The sequence below is a fragment of the Macrobrachium nipponense genome, chromosome 10 (assembly GCF_015104395.2).
Source record: "Macrobrachium nipponense isolate FS-2020 chromosome 10, ASM1510439v2, whole genome shotgun sequence".
NCBI lineage: Eukaryota > Metazoa > Arthropoda > Malacostraca > Decapoda > Palaemonidae > Macrobrachium > Macrobrachium nipponense.
The window spans coordinates 74,880,342-74,897,841 of NC_087204.1; the positions used below are offsets into that span (position 1 = coordinate 74,880,342).

General features: G+C 41.2%; 1 protein-coding gene across 1 annotated transcript in view; it reads right to left on the minus strand.

The window, feature by feature from the left end:
- The window catches only part of LOC135224007 (protein KRI1 homolog), a 314,387-nt gene that overhangs the window by 227,402 nt on the left and 69,485 nt on the right, over positions 1–17,500 (minus strand). The window contains exon 3 of the mRNA XM_064262932.1: positions 8,911–8,990. Within this exon, the coding sequence (XP_064119002.1) occupies positions 8,911–8,990 (80 nt within the window). The remainder of the gene's footprint in view (positions 1–8,910; positions 8,991–17,500) is intronic.

Sequence of the window (17,500 nt, forward strand, 5' to 3'; positions counted from 1 at the left end):
AATTTGAATTTTCTTGATGTAACTGTCCATAGAAATGATAGAAATTTCACCTTTTCAGTCTTTCGAAAATCAACTAATATTGCCTCTTTTGTTCATTACTACTCCAATCACCATCAAAATGTTAAATTCTCTTGTTTTTTTATGGATGTTCTAAGGGCTTTACGTGTCTGTAGCCCGCAGTTTATTGACGCTGAAATTAAAACTATTTATGAAATTGCATTGAAACTTAAATACCCACATTATTGGCGAAAGGCTGTAACATTGGTACGAGGTATTTAGCAATTTGATAGTTGGGAGTATTATAAGCAGCCAAAATAGGTCCTCAAAGGAACATTATCTTTGTGAATTTTTGGAAAAGGAAAAGGCCATATAAAATTCCGTATGAAGAACCAGAAGAGTATAATTCATGGTAGGTACTTTCAGTTATAATATTATCATCTTTAAAACCTGCTTATAATACTCCCAACTATCAAATTGCTAAATACCTCGTACCAATGTTACAGCCTTTCGCCAATAATGAGTATTCTTTGCATAATTCCGCCAGCCTTGTACCTGATATTTTACCCCAGGATGTTGACTTGCATATGGTTAGTTTTGATGTCACATCCCTCTTCACAAATATACCGTTGCAGGCGACGGGTCGATATTATTTTAGAGAAAATCTTTTCTGTTGATGATTTTTTTTATTTCACGGCTCTTTAACAAGGATAATTTTAGAAAACTTTTACAAATTGCAGTGCAGGACACTCACTTTATTTTTAACAAGATAATTTACAAACAAGTAGATGGTGTTTCTATGGGATCCCCTTTAGGTCCAGTTATGGCCAATGCCTTCATGTGCTCTCTCGAAGAACAAATGCTTGAAAGATGTTCTTCAACATGTCGTCCTCTCTTTTACAGAAGATATATGATGACACAATTGCTTTATTTTAGATCTAGAGCGGAGGCAGAAAATTTCTTAGAATATATTATGGCTTACACCCAAATATTACAGTTCACAATTGAACACGAAGACGACAATAAACTTCCATTTTAGATATTTTATCACTCGAACTCCTCAAGGTTTTAATACCAGTGTTTTTAGAAAAAAGACATTTACAGGTCAAGGTATGAACTTTTACAGCAATTGCTCTTTCAGTTTTAAATTAAATAGTATTTTCACACTGTTGCACCGTGCCTACATGTTATCCTCTACCTGGCACAACTTTCACGAGGAAATTCTGTTTTTACTACAATTTTTCAAAAAAAAAATAATTCGTATCCATCCTTCTTATTCAACAAGTATGTAAATAGTTTTCTTGAATAATATATTTCAACCCCGTCGTCCATACCTAATGTCCCTAAATTGCTCATGTATGCCTCCCATTTCCTTTTGTACATTCGAAGAAATTCAAACAAACACTACAAAAGACTCAATTCGCAGTACATTTCCAGCTATAGACATCAGATTATGTTAAAAAAATCCTAAGACAATTGGGTCATTATTTCACCATAAGGATAGGCTTCCTGCCTTGATGCGATCTCTAGTGGTTTTATTGTTTCACTTGCCCAAAATGTAAAGTTGGGAAATATATTGGAGCCACTAAGAGATTGCTCAAAGTCAGAGCTGATTCTCATCTTGGAGTTTAGTCAATCGAACTTGGATGTCTAATTAAAACTAAAGAATTTTCTAATATAAGAGACCACTGTAAGAAATGCAAGACATCATCACTTATGAGACTTTAATGTTATCGCGCCAAGCACCCAATGACCACTCTCTCTCCATCCTGGAATCATTAACTATTAAACAGCTTGTCCTTCCCTAAACAGTCAGAACTCTTCCACGGTCTTATATATGCCTAAGTTGACGTCGTCCTCCTGAAAAACTGAGAATGGTCACTCAGTTCTTAGCTCAGATAGTAGTAAGGTACAATACATTTTAACACCATAACTTTTTATATATATAATTTTAAAAGTTTTACTTTTTTCTCAGTATTAGGTTTTCAATGTTTTTTAATAATGTTTTAGCTTATTTTTGTTTGTTTTAAATTCAAGTTTCTTGTTTTTAGACTTTGTGATTTTTTTAACTGAGTCTTTTTTTAATTTTTATTCTTTGTATTTTAACAGCCCTAATGATGAGACATGTAGTCTCCCGAAAAATTTGGCCAATAAATCTAAAATGCTACGATGCTGTTTGCTGTTTTATTCCTACTGAATCTACGGCGTTCTAGATGCCCCAATCTTCCAGTATATATTATTAATTATATTATATAATTAGATATACATATATATATATATATAGAATATATAACCACCATATACATACATGATACATATAACATATACATAGATATACACATATATATATAACATATCCATCATACATATACATATATATATATTACAATATTATTATATATGATTACATATATATATAACATTATAGAGTATACATAATTTTATATACATATATAGAACAATAGATATACAACACATAGATATATATCTTTATATAGACTATTATATATAGAGATATTATATATAATACATATACAGAGATATACAGTATATAATATATTACATTTATTATAGAAGACTAATATATAATATAAGAGAATAGATATAATTATACATCTAATAATAGATATTATTATATAGCTAGATATTATTAGATATATTTAATAATATATATATATATATATAGATATATTATAATATATAATAAATACATTATAATTTAATATATTAATATATCTATATATATTATATAATATTATAGATTATATACATATACATACAATATTTATGAGATAATATATACATATATATATAAGATATATATAATAGATATATAGCAATATGGACCCTATATATATACATCTATATATATATATATATATACATATAGATACTATATATTATAGATATACATATAGATCTATAATATATATATCTAGGATAGATATATATATTATTATATATAATATAGGATATATATAGATTATAGATATAATATATATATATATATATATATTATATGTATATATATGTATATATATATGTATTAATATATATATATATATATATGATATATATATATATATATATTATATATAATATATATATAATATATATATATATACATATATATATATATATATATATATATATATATATATTATATATATTAGTATATATATATATATATATATATATATATATATATATATCAATTCAGTATCTATGACATTCAAAGAGCTATAGCAAAATATTTAGATTTATAGTGAAACAGAATTGACAAAAAAAATTTTCCTTCCCTCCGCGTGCGGATTCTCCGCCGCAAATCTCCGAGATGCTTGTCGCTTTCTCGTAATATTTGCTCCATTTCATATTTGGCGTTTCATAGAGTTGTATATATGAAAATGTGTGCAATTTCATGTAAAATACAACAAAAAATCATTCATGGTCGTAGCTTTTTTCATTTTTGGAATATTTGCATATAAATCATGACAAATAGAAAAAAATTGACGTTCGGTCAAATTTGACTCGACCGAAATGGTAAAAAAACGCAATTGTAAGCTAAAACTCTTACAGTCTAGTAATATTCAATCACTTATCTTCATTTTGAAACAAATTCGAAGTCTCTAGCACAATATTTCGATTTATGGTGAATTTTTGAAAAAACTTTTTCCTTCCTTCCCTGCGCGGATTCTCCGCCGCAAATCTCCGAAATGCTTACGTCACATTCTCGTAATATTTGCTCCATTTCATATTAGCCGTTATAAAGAGTTTTATATATGAAAATGTGTGCAAATTCATGTAGAATACAACGAAAAATAATTGAAGGATGTAGCTTTTCTTATTTTTAAAATATTTGCATATAAATCACGATAAATATAAAAAATTCGACATTCGGCCTCAACCTTGACTCGACCGAAATGGTCGAAAAACGCAATTGTAAGCTAAAACTCTTACATTCTAGTAATATTGAATCATTATCATTCATTTTGAAACAAATTCGAAGTCTCTAGCACAATATTTTGATTTATGGTGAATTTTTTAAAAAACTTTTCCTTTCCCTCCGCACGCGGATTCTCTGCCACAATTCTCCAAAATGCTTACGTCGCATTCTCGTAATATTTGCTCCGTTTCATAGAGTTGTATATATGAAAATGTGTGCAATTTCATGTAGAATACAACAATAAAATAATTGAAGGTCGTAACTTTTCTTATTTTCGAAATATTTGCATATAAATCATGATAAATAGAAAAAAATTGACGTTCAGTCAACTTTGACTCGACCGAAATGGTCGAAAAACGCAATTGTAAGCTAAAACTCTTTACAGTCTAGTAATATTCATCATCTCTTATTTTGAAACAAATTTGAAGTCTCTAGCACAATATTTTGATTTATGGTGAATTTTTGAAAAAACTTTTTCCTTCCCTCTGCGTGTGGATTCTCCGCTGCAAATCTCCGAAATGCTTACTTCGCATTCTAGTAATATTTGCTCCATTTCATATTAGCCATTTCATAGTTTTATATATGAAAATGTGCGCAATTTCATGTAAAATACAAAAAAAAATAATTGGAGGTCGTAGCTTTTCTCATTTTCAAAATATTTGCATATAAATAATGATAAATTAAAAAAATCGACATTCAGTCAACTTTTAAGTAAAATTCAATCATTTATCTTCATTTTGAAACAAACTGGAAGTCTCTAGAACAATATTTTGAATTATGGTGAATTTTTGAAAAAAAAAAAAAAAATTTATGTCCGCGAGTTACGAATTCATGCATCATTTTGTGATAACATTTCCTCTGTGTTGCTTTGATCGTTTTACAATGTGTTATATACCAAAATGATTGCAATTTAGTGTACAATACAACGAAAAAAGTTACTCGTTAACTTTAACCGTTTTGCTCATAGCGCGATTTGTATACTACAATTGTATATGAAATTTTTTTTTGCGCTTTCATATATCCCAATATTTATATATGATAATGAATTTTTTTTCATTTCTAATGGTTGCAAACTAAACTTCAGGCAATGACAAAAAAAGGAGCCAAAAATGAACTCTTGAAAACTAAGTGTGCTGTGATTTAAAAAAAAAAAAAAAAAAAAAAAAAAAAAAAAAAAAAAAAAAAAAAAATTCGGCTTCGACGCTCATTTTTGAGCCCCGCCGGCATACGGGAGACGATTTTTGAAATACTGCTTCGGCGTTTAAGGGCTAGTTTATACAATGATAGATACCATGGTAAATCGGACTCAGATTTGGACCGATATTGGCATAATTGAGCGATACCTATCAGGCTGCTGATGCCTACGTATAATTATGGAATTAAAACATAATGAATATCCATCTTTTCCGTGAATCTTTTAAAAATTATACATTACTCTATCCTATTATATTGTATGTATTTTCATATTACATATTGTATAATAAAATACTAACAAAGCAGTCAATGTTTTGGTTTGGAAATCAGCTGATGGCAATACAAGTTAATTTCGTCGTATTTACCTCAATTCAAAGCGAATTATTTTGCCTCTAGTTAGCATAAAAGAATATCTTGATACTTTACTTATATGAAACACGGTCATCTTTTCATTATAAGACGTGTTAATTTTCAGTTGAAATATATATTTAATATGTCTCTGGAACTAAATTTTTTTTTTGTTAACAGATTGCTTTAATTATGTGATTCCTTTCACTATTTTCACTTGAGTTCGTCGTATTACAAGCTTTACTGTTTTGTTATTTATCTTTTATTGGCATGAAAACCTGAAGTTTTTATTAAAATGATTCTCTCTCTACTTTATCTACGGTTGTGTTTGATCTGATAAGTTTATGGGAGTTGTATCTTTGTCACCAATGCACAATAACAGTCATTAGCAGCTCAAAAAGTGTTCTCAGATTCAGTCACAATTTTGTTTAAATTTAACAGTATGTTTCCTTGCTGATCTTTGATCTATAGCAAACAAAGTTATTACCTAAAAATATATCAGTCCTATTATACATAAAGTCATTTATAACATAACTGCGGTAATTGTTTACTATCGTACAATGGTTGAAATACAAGCCAAATGGATGTTGTTATCCAATTCGGTTGCACTTAGCAAAATGTTGTTTCTCGTTCGGTTGTTCATGGCTGTACACATTTACCAAACGCGTAAAACATTAAACCAAAGCTATTGTAATTTGGTCTGTCTCTCTTGCTGCCTGGTTGTACGCCGCTAGGCTGTCCCTGTTACAAGCAAAATTTAAAAATATTTTCAAAATAGTGTCGTATCAGTATTAATTGCTAACCTCATCGTAAAATCAGATTATCGTAACTCAAACACTACCTCTACTCTAGTTCTGTGACTAAACCAGACCGAAGAGCGAACCTTCTGGCACTGGTTTAGAAAGCGCCCAAGATTCTGCAGAATCCCTAGCACTTGAAAAACTCACCAGTCTAGCACTTGCTATGCCAAGGAATTCGAGCGCCTGGTGAAACTCCTGAATCTCGTAAGAATGATCATCACAAGCGGTCTCCTGACTTCCTAAGAAATCAGTCTTACATGTAGACTTCTAAAACTGGGACGGAGAGATGCAGTCCATCAAAAGTCCCGTAGGTCTTATAAAAGGAATCTCCTCACTGCTTTTTCAGGTGCCTGGCCAATACTACCACAGCACCAATCGATCAGGTACTGGCAGGGAGAGCCGGGACACCTGCATGTCCTGGTTTTTCCTCTCATCCTGTGCCTGACCCGGGAGGGTGAGAGGTTTCTCTGACACTAGTTCAGGATGCTCAAAACCCCATAGAAAATAAAGCACTCGGAATGCCTCGGCTAGGCCACGACCCAGACAGTATCAGTCTTAAAAGCGCACTTCAAAAAACTGGCCACAAGAGCACAAACTGAAGTCTACGCGCCTGTTGGCTTCTGGAAATGCATGACCCTGTGAGGTAAGCATTTTGATTCCTGAGCCTAAAGGAAGGGAAGACCCGATGGGAGAACCCACTGCCTCTCCAAAAGGAGGCAGCCCCTTAGAAGCCCTGTGAAGGAACTTCTTGGGGGGGAGCCAGAAGCAACCTTATTCTTCCTCGACACAGGCGAGGATAAGTTTGAAGGTGCTTAGCTTGCAAGAATTCTTCCTCAAATTCCTCTCTGACATTTTCTACAGGAGGATGCACAATCATCACCAGGGCAGTTAGAGCAGAAGCACAACAGGAGCGGCCCTAGTGACACAAACATCAGGATTAGCAACAGAGGTGAGCAGGGCAGCCGCGGCAGAAGAACATACAGGAGCAGTCCGGCTGATAATAGCTAAAGGAATGTCAGTAACGGCAACAGGAGCAATCAGGGCAGCTGGGGCAGGAGGCACTGCAGGAGCTGCCCCATGCCTGGTTGCTAGGGAAACAGGAGCAATCAAGACAGGAAGCACAGCAGGAGTAAATATACTACACGTACAAGGCAGTGCCACAGCCTATAGGAGTGCTAAAGTTGAAAATTCTACAGGAAAGGAAAACCAACAATGACAATCCAGCCATCTATGCTGCGCCTATACAATGCTCACTGTCAACCTAAAGAAAAAATAAAAAATTATTAGTAAAGGACTCCTTCCTCTTTCTCTGATGGTAATTGCCCTATGAAGCGGGAGGGCTTTGTGAAGAGGTCACCCAACTGCCAACAACCCCCCACCCCATTTTGCCCCAAAAGAGAGCAAAGAGAGCAAAGGAGAGACTCCTCCCGAAGAAGAAAACTCCACAGGGAAAGATTACCAAGAGAGAGAAACGAGGACGAAGGGCCGGTTACCAAGGGTGCCGTTGAAAGCGAAAAAACCTCCAACGAAGATCGGCAACTCTCTTCTGAAATTCCACTTTGTAAACTCTCTGACAGCGCAAGCGGCATGAGCAACACCTAAAAATAATCATAAAAGTTATACTGTCACTCTCTTACAAGCAGAGGGTGTGAAGATATGGCGGGGGAAGGCAGCCTGCAAGAATATAAAAAATCGTGGGTTTGTATATTAATAAATATCAAACACGGTAATTCAGTAAATAAAAAAGCAAGAAAAGAAATGATCCCACCAGGAAAAGCAAGTTTAACGACAGCCAGGTAAGAGCTCATGAAAATATGTCTGCATTGCATGACGGCCAAAAGCAAACTGGAATGCTTACATCTGGGCAGGTGGGTATTCATCCGGGCAGGTGGGTATTCCTGCCTACCGGACTGTAATTACTGCTTATCCACTTTGTTCAAGAGTTTAATGACCATTTCCAGCTTTGCCTAAGGTAATTCCTAATGTAAAGAACCGATGGTTTGTATATAGAGTAGGAACAACTCATTGTGGTTTCGTGAGGGTTACTAAATACTCTTTTAGTAGATGTGTACACCATCGAAATCCACTTATATAACTGAAAAATAACGAATAAGTTACCGCCAGTACTCCGTGTTTATGCCAAGCCCAGCAGGAACAGATTGAGGTTATCTGCTAATGTGGTTCCTAATAGTACAGGCAGTCCCCAGTTATTGGCAGTGTCGGTTACTGGAGATCCTGTTTTATGGGGATTGTCTAGTGTTGAAAATGGACTATTTTTTTGGCAGTGAAATGCACTGATTTCCTGTTATCGGCACTGATAATCAGTTACTGGCGCCAATACATAAGCAACAGAAGTACCATTAACCAGTTATCGGCACTGATAAACACCCAATATTACCAATTTTCGTTAATCGGCAGCTAGAGGGTGGAACTAGTTACCTACACAAATGTTTGAAGTGTTACCTGCGAATTTTGAATTCAAGCTGCCATATAAGTGGAACTAATAGCTTTGTAATTACTTGGTAAGTTAATTAAATAAAAAGAACAAAGTTAAAACCAGGTTCAAGTTTACAACAGTTACCTTCTTTCAGAACTACTGTACAACATACAATAATTACAAATACACACCTTGCCAAAGTTCTTGCCACCCCCTTCCTCATCCGAGGATTCATCAGATGATGACTCTAAGGTGTCAGCCCGAGCTTTTACTGTAAATTGAAAAATGGAGAAATTACATTAGGCCAAAAATAGCTATAAAAATACAATACAGTGGACCCCTGTATTCGCGTTCTTCAGATTTGCAGATTTCTCTCTGGAACATATCCCCCATTATTCATGGGAAATTCACCTATTTGCAGTATTTTCTATGAGAAATATCCATAAATTCCTATCTTTTTTTTTATTAACTTCATCATAAAATGACTTATCATGATAACTATTAAAAAACCAGGTATAAAAATTTGTAGTGGGTTTTCTTGAGTTATAACTAACAAAACAGGCCATTTTAAGTTTTTATAGGATTCCAACTATTTGTGAGGGGGGGGGGGGGATTTCTGGTATGTGTCCTCCGCAAATACAGGAGAACAGCTATGTAATACAACATATTGTAATTCTGTCTTTCATCATGCAAAAACAATGTACCGTATATGCATTAAGCAATGAGAAATGACAATTTGTCCAAAATTGCATTTTTCCTAACTATACAAACCTGAGGTCCTTTTACAATAGGAAGGTTACTAGCGGCAGCTGGATAGGTCGTAAGCTTTCGAACAAGGGGTTCGGTAGTTAACTGCTTGTCCGACAGGCGCGCGCGCGCGCGACTGGGAGGTAAACAATCACTTTTGCTTTTGGCCCAAGCAAAAACTGCAGAGTGAGGGGTGGCATGAGGTGGGACTATGTTTAAAAGGACCTCAGGTTTGTATAGTTAGGAAAAATGCAATTTTGGACAAATTGTCATTTGTTCCGACACGGCATACAAACCTTCGGTCCTTTTACAATAGGAAGACTCACTTCTTGGTGGGAGGAATCTGAGTCTTTAGTGGACAGACTGGTGTTCGCCCAACCTTGGAATGCCTCCCTGGTCGTAAGAGCGAGGGAGGGATCCAAGCCTCTGTCCGATTGATCGGGGTGTGCACCGCAGGATCAATGGTCAGACTCTTGGACCAAGTACTAAGAGAGAGGCAGCGTATCTCTTCGTACCAGCAAGCAAGAACAAGTTCCTATTTGCAAGAGGCAACATAAAGTTATGGTTCGTCTCTTGTTGGCATCCACTTCCCCCCCTTGTAGGAGGAAGTGGTGGATATTCGCTCCCATCCCTAGTGAAAGGGATAGGATGGGGCTCTGTCGAGTAGCTCACCTGCATCTCATCCTTATCCAGCAAGGTGATGACCGTATCCCTCTACCCACAGGTAGAGGGGGAGAAAAAGATAGGAAGAGAAGCCAGTCACTCTCTCATTCACTTATCTACTTATTCTACAGTCACACCAGGACTCGATGCTGTTCAGCCTGCTAGGGTCTGGGTTAGCTACACGTGTTGAGCAGCCACCACGGGTCCCAAGGAAAACGATCCAAGGACCTGTGGGCAATATCCAAAGGTAGAAGGAGGTGCCAGTGGTCTGGTTGTACCAGACCCCTGCCTTCAGTACCTGCGCCACGGAGAAGTTCTTGTGTAACTCGAGGGAGTGTACTTCTAGGTCATCTTGGTGCTGATGAAGAGTCTTCAACACTCAGCCTGGGATGTCGAGTTTCTTCAGAAAGCGCGGTCGCGCTTTCACAGGACAAAGCAGTATCTCCTTCGCATCGAAGGCGAAGTCCATTAGGGAGGGGATTGTGAAGGACTCTAACCGATCGTAAGGAACCGAAGGGTTCTGAGTCTTCGCTACGAAGTTCGGTACGAAATCGAGCGTCACGAATCCCCATCCCCTGGATGCTTGACTTCGCAGGAAAAGTCATGCAATTACCTCAGAGGAAAAGAAGGGAATGGTCGTATGACCTATCCCTCTTCTCGACTTCAGTGATGTCCTGTACCCATACTGGTCTATCCGTCTGCAGCGAAATGTCTCGCATTCTCCTATCCCCATGCAGTGAAGTTCTTCTTCTCGGTAGTGGATAGGACACCGACACTCAATGGTGGGTGTCGATGGTATGGGTACTGTGACAAGCCGTTAGGACGAAGAAAAGACTGTTATGGAACAACCGAACTAAGTCCACAGCGAAGTTCGTAACTGACTTGGGCGCTCTGACAGCTGCCGACTGACTGCGTTCGGTAGGAGGCAAGTTGTCCAAGCACCCGAGCAAGTCACGTGACCTTCGCCTTGAAAGGGTTATGCCAAGAGACTAAACAAATAATTTGTTCGTCACCGATGCCAGAAGACGAGGTGATGATTCTCTTAAGGCATGTGCCCAACAGGCGAAAGTCAATTGCCTTCTAGAGACCGAGGTCCCTGATGGGAAGATATCTCCTAGTATAGTTGATTCTCAGCTAAGGAGAAACAACACTGTGTCGTTGAAGACGAAGGTGTACAGAAAATGCAACCTACGTCTTCACAGCTGAACCGAGAGAAGGATTCTCAAGATTCTGAACCTATGCTACAAAGACTGAGAACGCTAACCGCTATTCATTGCTGTCCGGTGAGGATCGTAGTTGCAATAAAAGCGGAGCGCTTTTCAGTAATGAAGACACAGGGAAATACTGCCTGAAGAACTGCTTCTCATGGGCTGAACATTTGGAAGTAGAGCTGTCAGGTCGGAGAGTAGGCGATGTCTTCTGACACATCTGTTAATTCGGGGCGAACAATGAACAATTGCACACCTACGAATACGAGATATTTTGAAGACAAACTCAGATGTCTGCAAAAATCATTCGCATTATCGCAGTGCAATGCAGCGGGAGACTAGTACAGACTTCTGTTACCGTGCGGTAAACAGAAAGATGAAAGAGTCCAAGAGATATCTCTGTTGAAAATTCTCGCAATGTCGAAGGCGATGAAATAGAGCGTCACAGCAGTAGATGGTCCTTCATTATTGCGAGAATCCCCATTAATCAGAGACCTAAGTCCATGATTGTTGGGTAGAGATACGGTTCGGTAGTCAATCAAACCAGGGGAGAGAGAGACGTGACCGACCGTCCATCTCGGAGACCTAGCTGATACTGAGCTCCTATCAGGCAGTTCAATGCGCAGTAGCTCTCGGTGACTCGTCATCCTGAGTTGCCAGGTAATCCCTTCCACGAAGGAATGTGTTCGGCTAGAACCATCGAGCATAAAGAATACGCTCGAGCAATTATATTTAAACGAAACGGATTTCGGTAAATACAAAAGCTGATTTGGTGTTGTCGTGACAATACCAAGTATCTAAAATCGAAACTGATAACTGCTGGGAGGTTGCAGGCAATCCTGAGTTGCAGTTCAATTAAGATACAATTCGTCTCGGTCACAAACCGTAGAGTTAACTACGGTATGCGCCTACCCCCCCGGACAATTCAACTGTTAAAAGAATCATGTCGCGAGGGTAATATACGTAGTATATTTGTAGGTTCTGTACCACGACCTCTATCCTAAATTCTTTTCCCCTCGAGGAATGAGAATAAGAATTGGAGATCGACCGCCTTTGTTCTCTAGTCAAGAGAGTGAAGGAGAAGTCTTTCCCAAAGGAAAGCTTCAATGGTGAACAGAATACCGAAGACGATAGTTCAAGCCAAACTGGAAGTTCCCGTCCGTTCTTCTCTATTCCAGATTAATCGCCTACTGTGAGATACTCTTCTTTCAGCAGCAGTCTTCTTCCAATGCTAGAAATTAACTTAAGGAATTTCGAGCATAAGCGAGGTTCCCGATTATCGTGTAACAATTATCGGGGATTCTCGCTCACTTTGGACCGTGGTCTCGCCTAAGTGTTTGGAGATCGTAAAAGACTCGAACACTCTGAGTGCGCTAGAAATTCCGTAGAATTCTAAGCACTCTGCGAAACCCCCACCGAATTCGTCAAACGATATCGGCTGGTGTCCTCTCGATTCCCATAGAAATCGAGAAAGGGGCAGGATCCCTCCTCAACGGGCCGGGGCTTACGTCAGGTAGACCCGAAGGTCCCCCCGGTAGCGCAGCGCCCCTAACGTGGGATCTTACAGAGAAATCTCTGTAGGATCCCTCCCCTTTCCCTCGTAGCCGTAAGGAGAGAGGGAATAGGGGAGGAATTGGATACTGGCTCGCCTTCCCAGCGGAACTAGCAGTTGGAAAAGAAAAGGAGCAGCCATCGCCTTACGCCAATGGCCTCTCAGAGCCTGGGAAAACGTATCGTCAGGAGAAAACGTTTTCCCGAGGAGGGTTACGAACTCATACTGTAGGTAAGGGTCTGCCGCCACTGTGAACGTTGTCTGGGTGGGGCTGATCGACACCTGACAGGAGAGAGCCGATATCGTCCTCCGACTCATTCCAGTCCTCGTCGAGGTCGAAACCTCTCAGGAGGACCGTAGGGGTATTCAAATACAGTGTCCGAAGACACGTAGAATCGCCTCTGTCGCAGTAGAGGAGGTGAAGTAGCTTGTTTGACCGGCCAGAACTGAGAGAGCCTTCTTGTCCGGAGACGAGAGACTACCTGGTTCAACACAGTCGGCAAGCTCCGATCGCGGCAGACCCACCGTCGATTTGGGTTCCCTCTCGGGCCCCAAAACGACTCGAGCCGAGACGTGGCTCTGCTGGTGGGAGCGGCGATCCTTCCCCGAGGTCGTTGTGCTGACGAATCAGTGCCATAACCTCGGCAAAGTTCCTCTGGATCTCGGAAGTCACAGCATCTTGCAGAGTAGGACCGTTAAGCCCTTCGAACAAGAGCATATTCCGAGAACCTTCCTCCTAAGAAGGGGGAACAGCGACAGCCCTCTCGGTCTCCTCCAGCCACTTGCGCATACGTCCTGGCCGGTCCAAGAACCGTGCTGGCACGTAGGGCGTCCGTGGGTGGGATCATGAGGGGCGCACCCCTCACGATCACTCCTCAATACCTCGCTCCTCCCGGTGTAACCCGAGGAGGTTGAAGGTACGGGAGAGGCAGACCTGACGCTCCCTCCCTCGTTGCTCGCTGGCAGAACCAGCAGGCTTGGAGGGCTGCAGGCGATCGTCAACCTGCAGGCCTGGTCGAACCGTCTCGCTGTGGAGAACGGCTGGACTGAGCACAGCGGCCCCGATCTCGAGTGTCAGAAGAGCTGGTGCTGGTTGCCGTACCCGATCGCTCTCTGTGAGAGCGACGGTCAGGCGACCTGTAGGCTCCACTGTCACAGTGAGACCGGTGCTTGTCCTCACGGCACGTCACGTCGCTGGTTCCAGCCGTGGCTGGCACCGGCGAACGGGGGGACCTCTTCCCAGCCTCAGCCTGTGGCCGGTCGTGGACCGTCACGTCAGTCCGGGTAGCCAGCTGGTCGCCGCGAGAGCGAGAGCTGGTCTGGTGAGAGTCGCGTGAGCGGCTGTCACCAGTCTTCCGCTCCGTGCCGTGAACCTGACGCTGAGCGGGCTCAGAGGTCTGGTTCCTGGCTGCACGGTCGCTGGTAGGCGACCGTACACTCGGTACCTCCCGCGAACGAGAGGCCGAGACGGACCCTGATGCAGTGGCAGAACCACTGACACCAGGCGAGGAAGTACCAGTGTTAGCCGGTACACCTCTGGTCCCCGTAGTCTTCTTCCTTGCGGAAGAAGAGACGGGCCCCGCTCCCGAAGGAGCAGGAGGACCAGCGGAAGGAACCCTCCCGTCCCACCGAGGTGAGACGGGTCCCGAGAAGCTCCCGAGGGAGACTTCTTAGGAGGGAGGAGGCAACCTTCTTCTTCCTCGGCTGTGAAGCCTTAGAAGTCGAAGGGGAAGAGGCGGCAGCCGATGACGATGAAGAAGATGAAGACGATGACGACGACACCTTCCTCCTCTTCTTCGTCAGCTTCCTCAGGACAGACGTAAGATCTGCCATCCAGGGCGGAGCCGGGGCTGCTGTAGTCGAAGCCACAGGGCCCGGACGCACCTGTACAGACAGACCAAAGTCTGGGGTAGTACCACCACGTACAGGGACGACGTCAGCAGGAATGGGCATCTTAGGCACAGCCAGCACAGCATCGGCAGGGACAGCCAACGCAGCAACGGCAGAGACAGCCAGCGCAGCAACGGCAGGGACAGCCAGCGCAGCAACTGCATGGACAGTCAGCACAGAATCGGCAGGTACGGCAGGCAGCACCGGAAACACAGGAGGTGAAGCAGCAGCCAGCAACATCCTGGTACCGGCGGCAGGTCCAGGGGCGAGCTCTAGGGCAGCGGAAGTGTGGTCGCGGCAGTGCGGCAACCACGAGCGGCGGCGGCACGCCCCCCTCTCGGTACGGCGAACGGCACTTCACAGCGGCTGTAGGCAAGACTGTTACCACGTGAGGCGAGTACACCAGGTGAGGAGGGACGTCGTCACCTGGAGTCGATATCGTTGTCGTGGTCACCACTCCATGGGTGACCGCAGCAGGCCCAGACATAGAACCGCCGCCTCTGGACACTAGGCACGCCCTGCAAATCGAAGGACGCCCATACCTCACCAAGGTCCACCCTTGTGGCAGTAGCACCTGCGGAAATAACAGTAGTAGTGATTAGTGGGGGGGGAAGTCCCCTCACGCGGGGGGGGGTGAGCCCCACACCAAACGAGCGGAAGACCCCGAATACAATTGTACATCGGGCACCGAGCGCCCTCCCCCGCGCTCAACGGATCGGGCGAGGAGAAGAACCCAGATAACCTCCCCCCCGAAGGGGAAGGGCCATCTGTGGGAGCTGTGATTCTCATTCCCACCCACCCCGCACAGCACCCAAGTACCCAACAATAATAATAAGAGCCCGAGAGCAATCGTGCCCTCGGCACCGAATGCAAGGGCATAAGGATCAATTCCCTGACTGAGCGTAACTTGAACCAAAATAAATATTGATGCAATCAATAATAAAAGGAATAAAATGAAAAAGAATCTTGCATTACGATTCACTTCACAATGAATAAGGGCTCGGAGCGAGCGCATTTGCGCCCTCGGTACCGAGCGCAAGGGTAAAAGGATCCATTCCCGATTATGAACGGAAACCTTGATCCATAATGAATTGATGCAATCAAAATATATATGAAAATGAAAAAGAATACTGCGCTTGCGATTTCACTTCATACAAATAAAAAGGGGAAGGATCAATTCCCGGGTAAGAGCGGAAACATTGATCCAAGTAAATAATGCAATCTCAACAAAATATGAAAATGAAAAAGAACTGCACTTGCGATTTCACTTCATTCAACTAAAAGGGGAAAGGATCAACTTCCGGTAAGAGCGGAAACTGATCCAAATGAGTATTGCTACAATCAAAATAAATATATGAAAATGAAAAAGAATACTGTACTTGCGATTCCACTTCCATACAGAATAAGTTTTCGTGCCGAGCGCATTCGCTCGGCAACGAGCATACAGGTCAAAAAAATATAAATGAAAAGGGCACTTACTTATGATTTTCATGTACACATTTCCAACCAAAATATAAGCTCGGAGCGAGCGCTCTCCCGCCCTCGGCACCGAGCATACACAATACGAGGATCATTTCTGGGAAAAATGAATTCCCGCACTTACGCCCTTCAGTCCCGGCACTCGGGTAATCGGAGGGCGTGGAGAAACCAAGATCCTTTAATTCACAATTGAATTCAATGGAAATAAAGATGAAATGATTGTACTTACAATTCAGTTTCACTAGATAAATAGAAAAAGAAAAACACAACCATGCGAAAGCAACGACGATGAAGCGGGCAGAGAGCGATGATACACGTCTACACGCCAGCCGGCCGAAAGCAAAAGTGATTGTTTACCTCCCAGTCGCGCGCGCCGGCGCCTGTCGACAAGCAGGTTAACTACCAAACCCCTTGTTCGAAAGCTTACGACCTATCCAGCTGCCGCTAGTAACCTTCCTATTGTAAAAGGACCGAAGGTTTGTATGCCGTGTCGGAACAAACTAAAAAAACGATACAATGCATCATATAGTATTTCTGGAATTCATCAAAAATAAATTATGGTACACGAAACATTTCATAAGCAATTTTATTTCGTATTTCTGGCCTTGGCAAAGAAAACTGAGATTTTGAATGAAGAATGAGATTCATGGTCAGATCACAATGGAAAGATCAGATACAAAATAGGAAGTGGCATGGAGATGTGGTGTTCAGTGGCTGCAAGTGACATTGTTCAGACATATGATAAATGGGGATGAAAAAGTCAGTCAGGCAAGTAGATACACTAGTAACAAAATGTAGGCCTATAGGAGGGTCAGTGTTACAACCACTCAGGTTGCAGTACAGGTTCTTTTTAGGTCTTTATATTTATAAAGATTGCAGTCAGTACATGTACCTCAGTGACAAGGAAGAACAGAAACAGAACTCAAGAAAACTTAACACTATTTATTATGAACTAGAAAATTACTTAAATCAACCTTGTGAGATTAAATACACTCAATTACATGGGTACATAATCAAGAGAACAAATACCTGGTTCTCTGGATCTCACAAGATAACCTGAAGCTACTACACTAAGCCCTAAACAAGAAAATATTCCAGGAGAGAAAACATACTTAATATCTAACAAGTTGGATCCAAATAAGGCTAGCCAAAATCACCAATACCTAATAATAATAAGTAGAAAAGAGAGGAGATGAACAAGGAAAACCGTAATATTCTACCTATAACACAGCTTAGTCACTG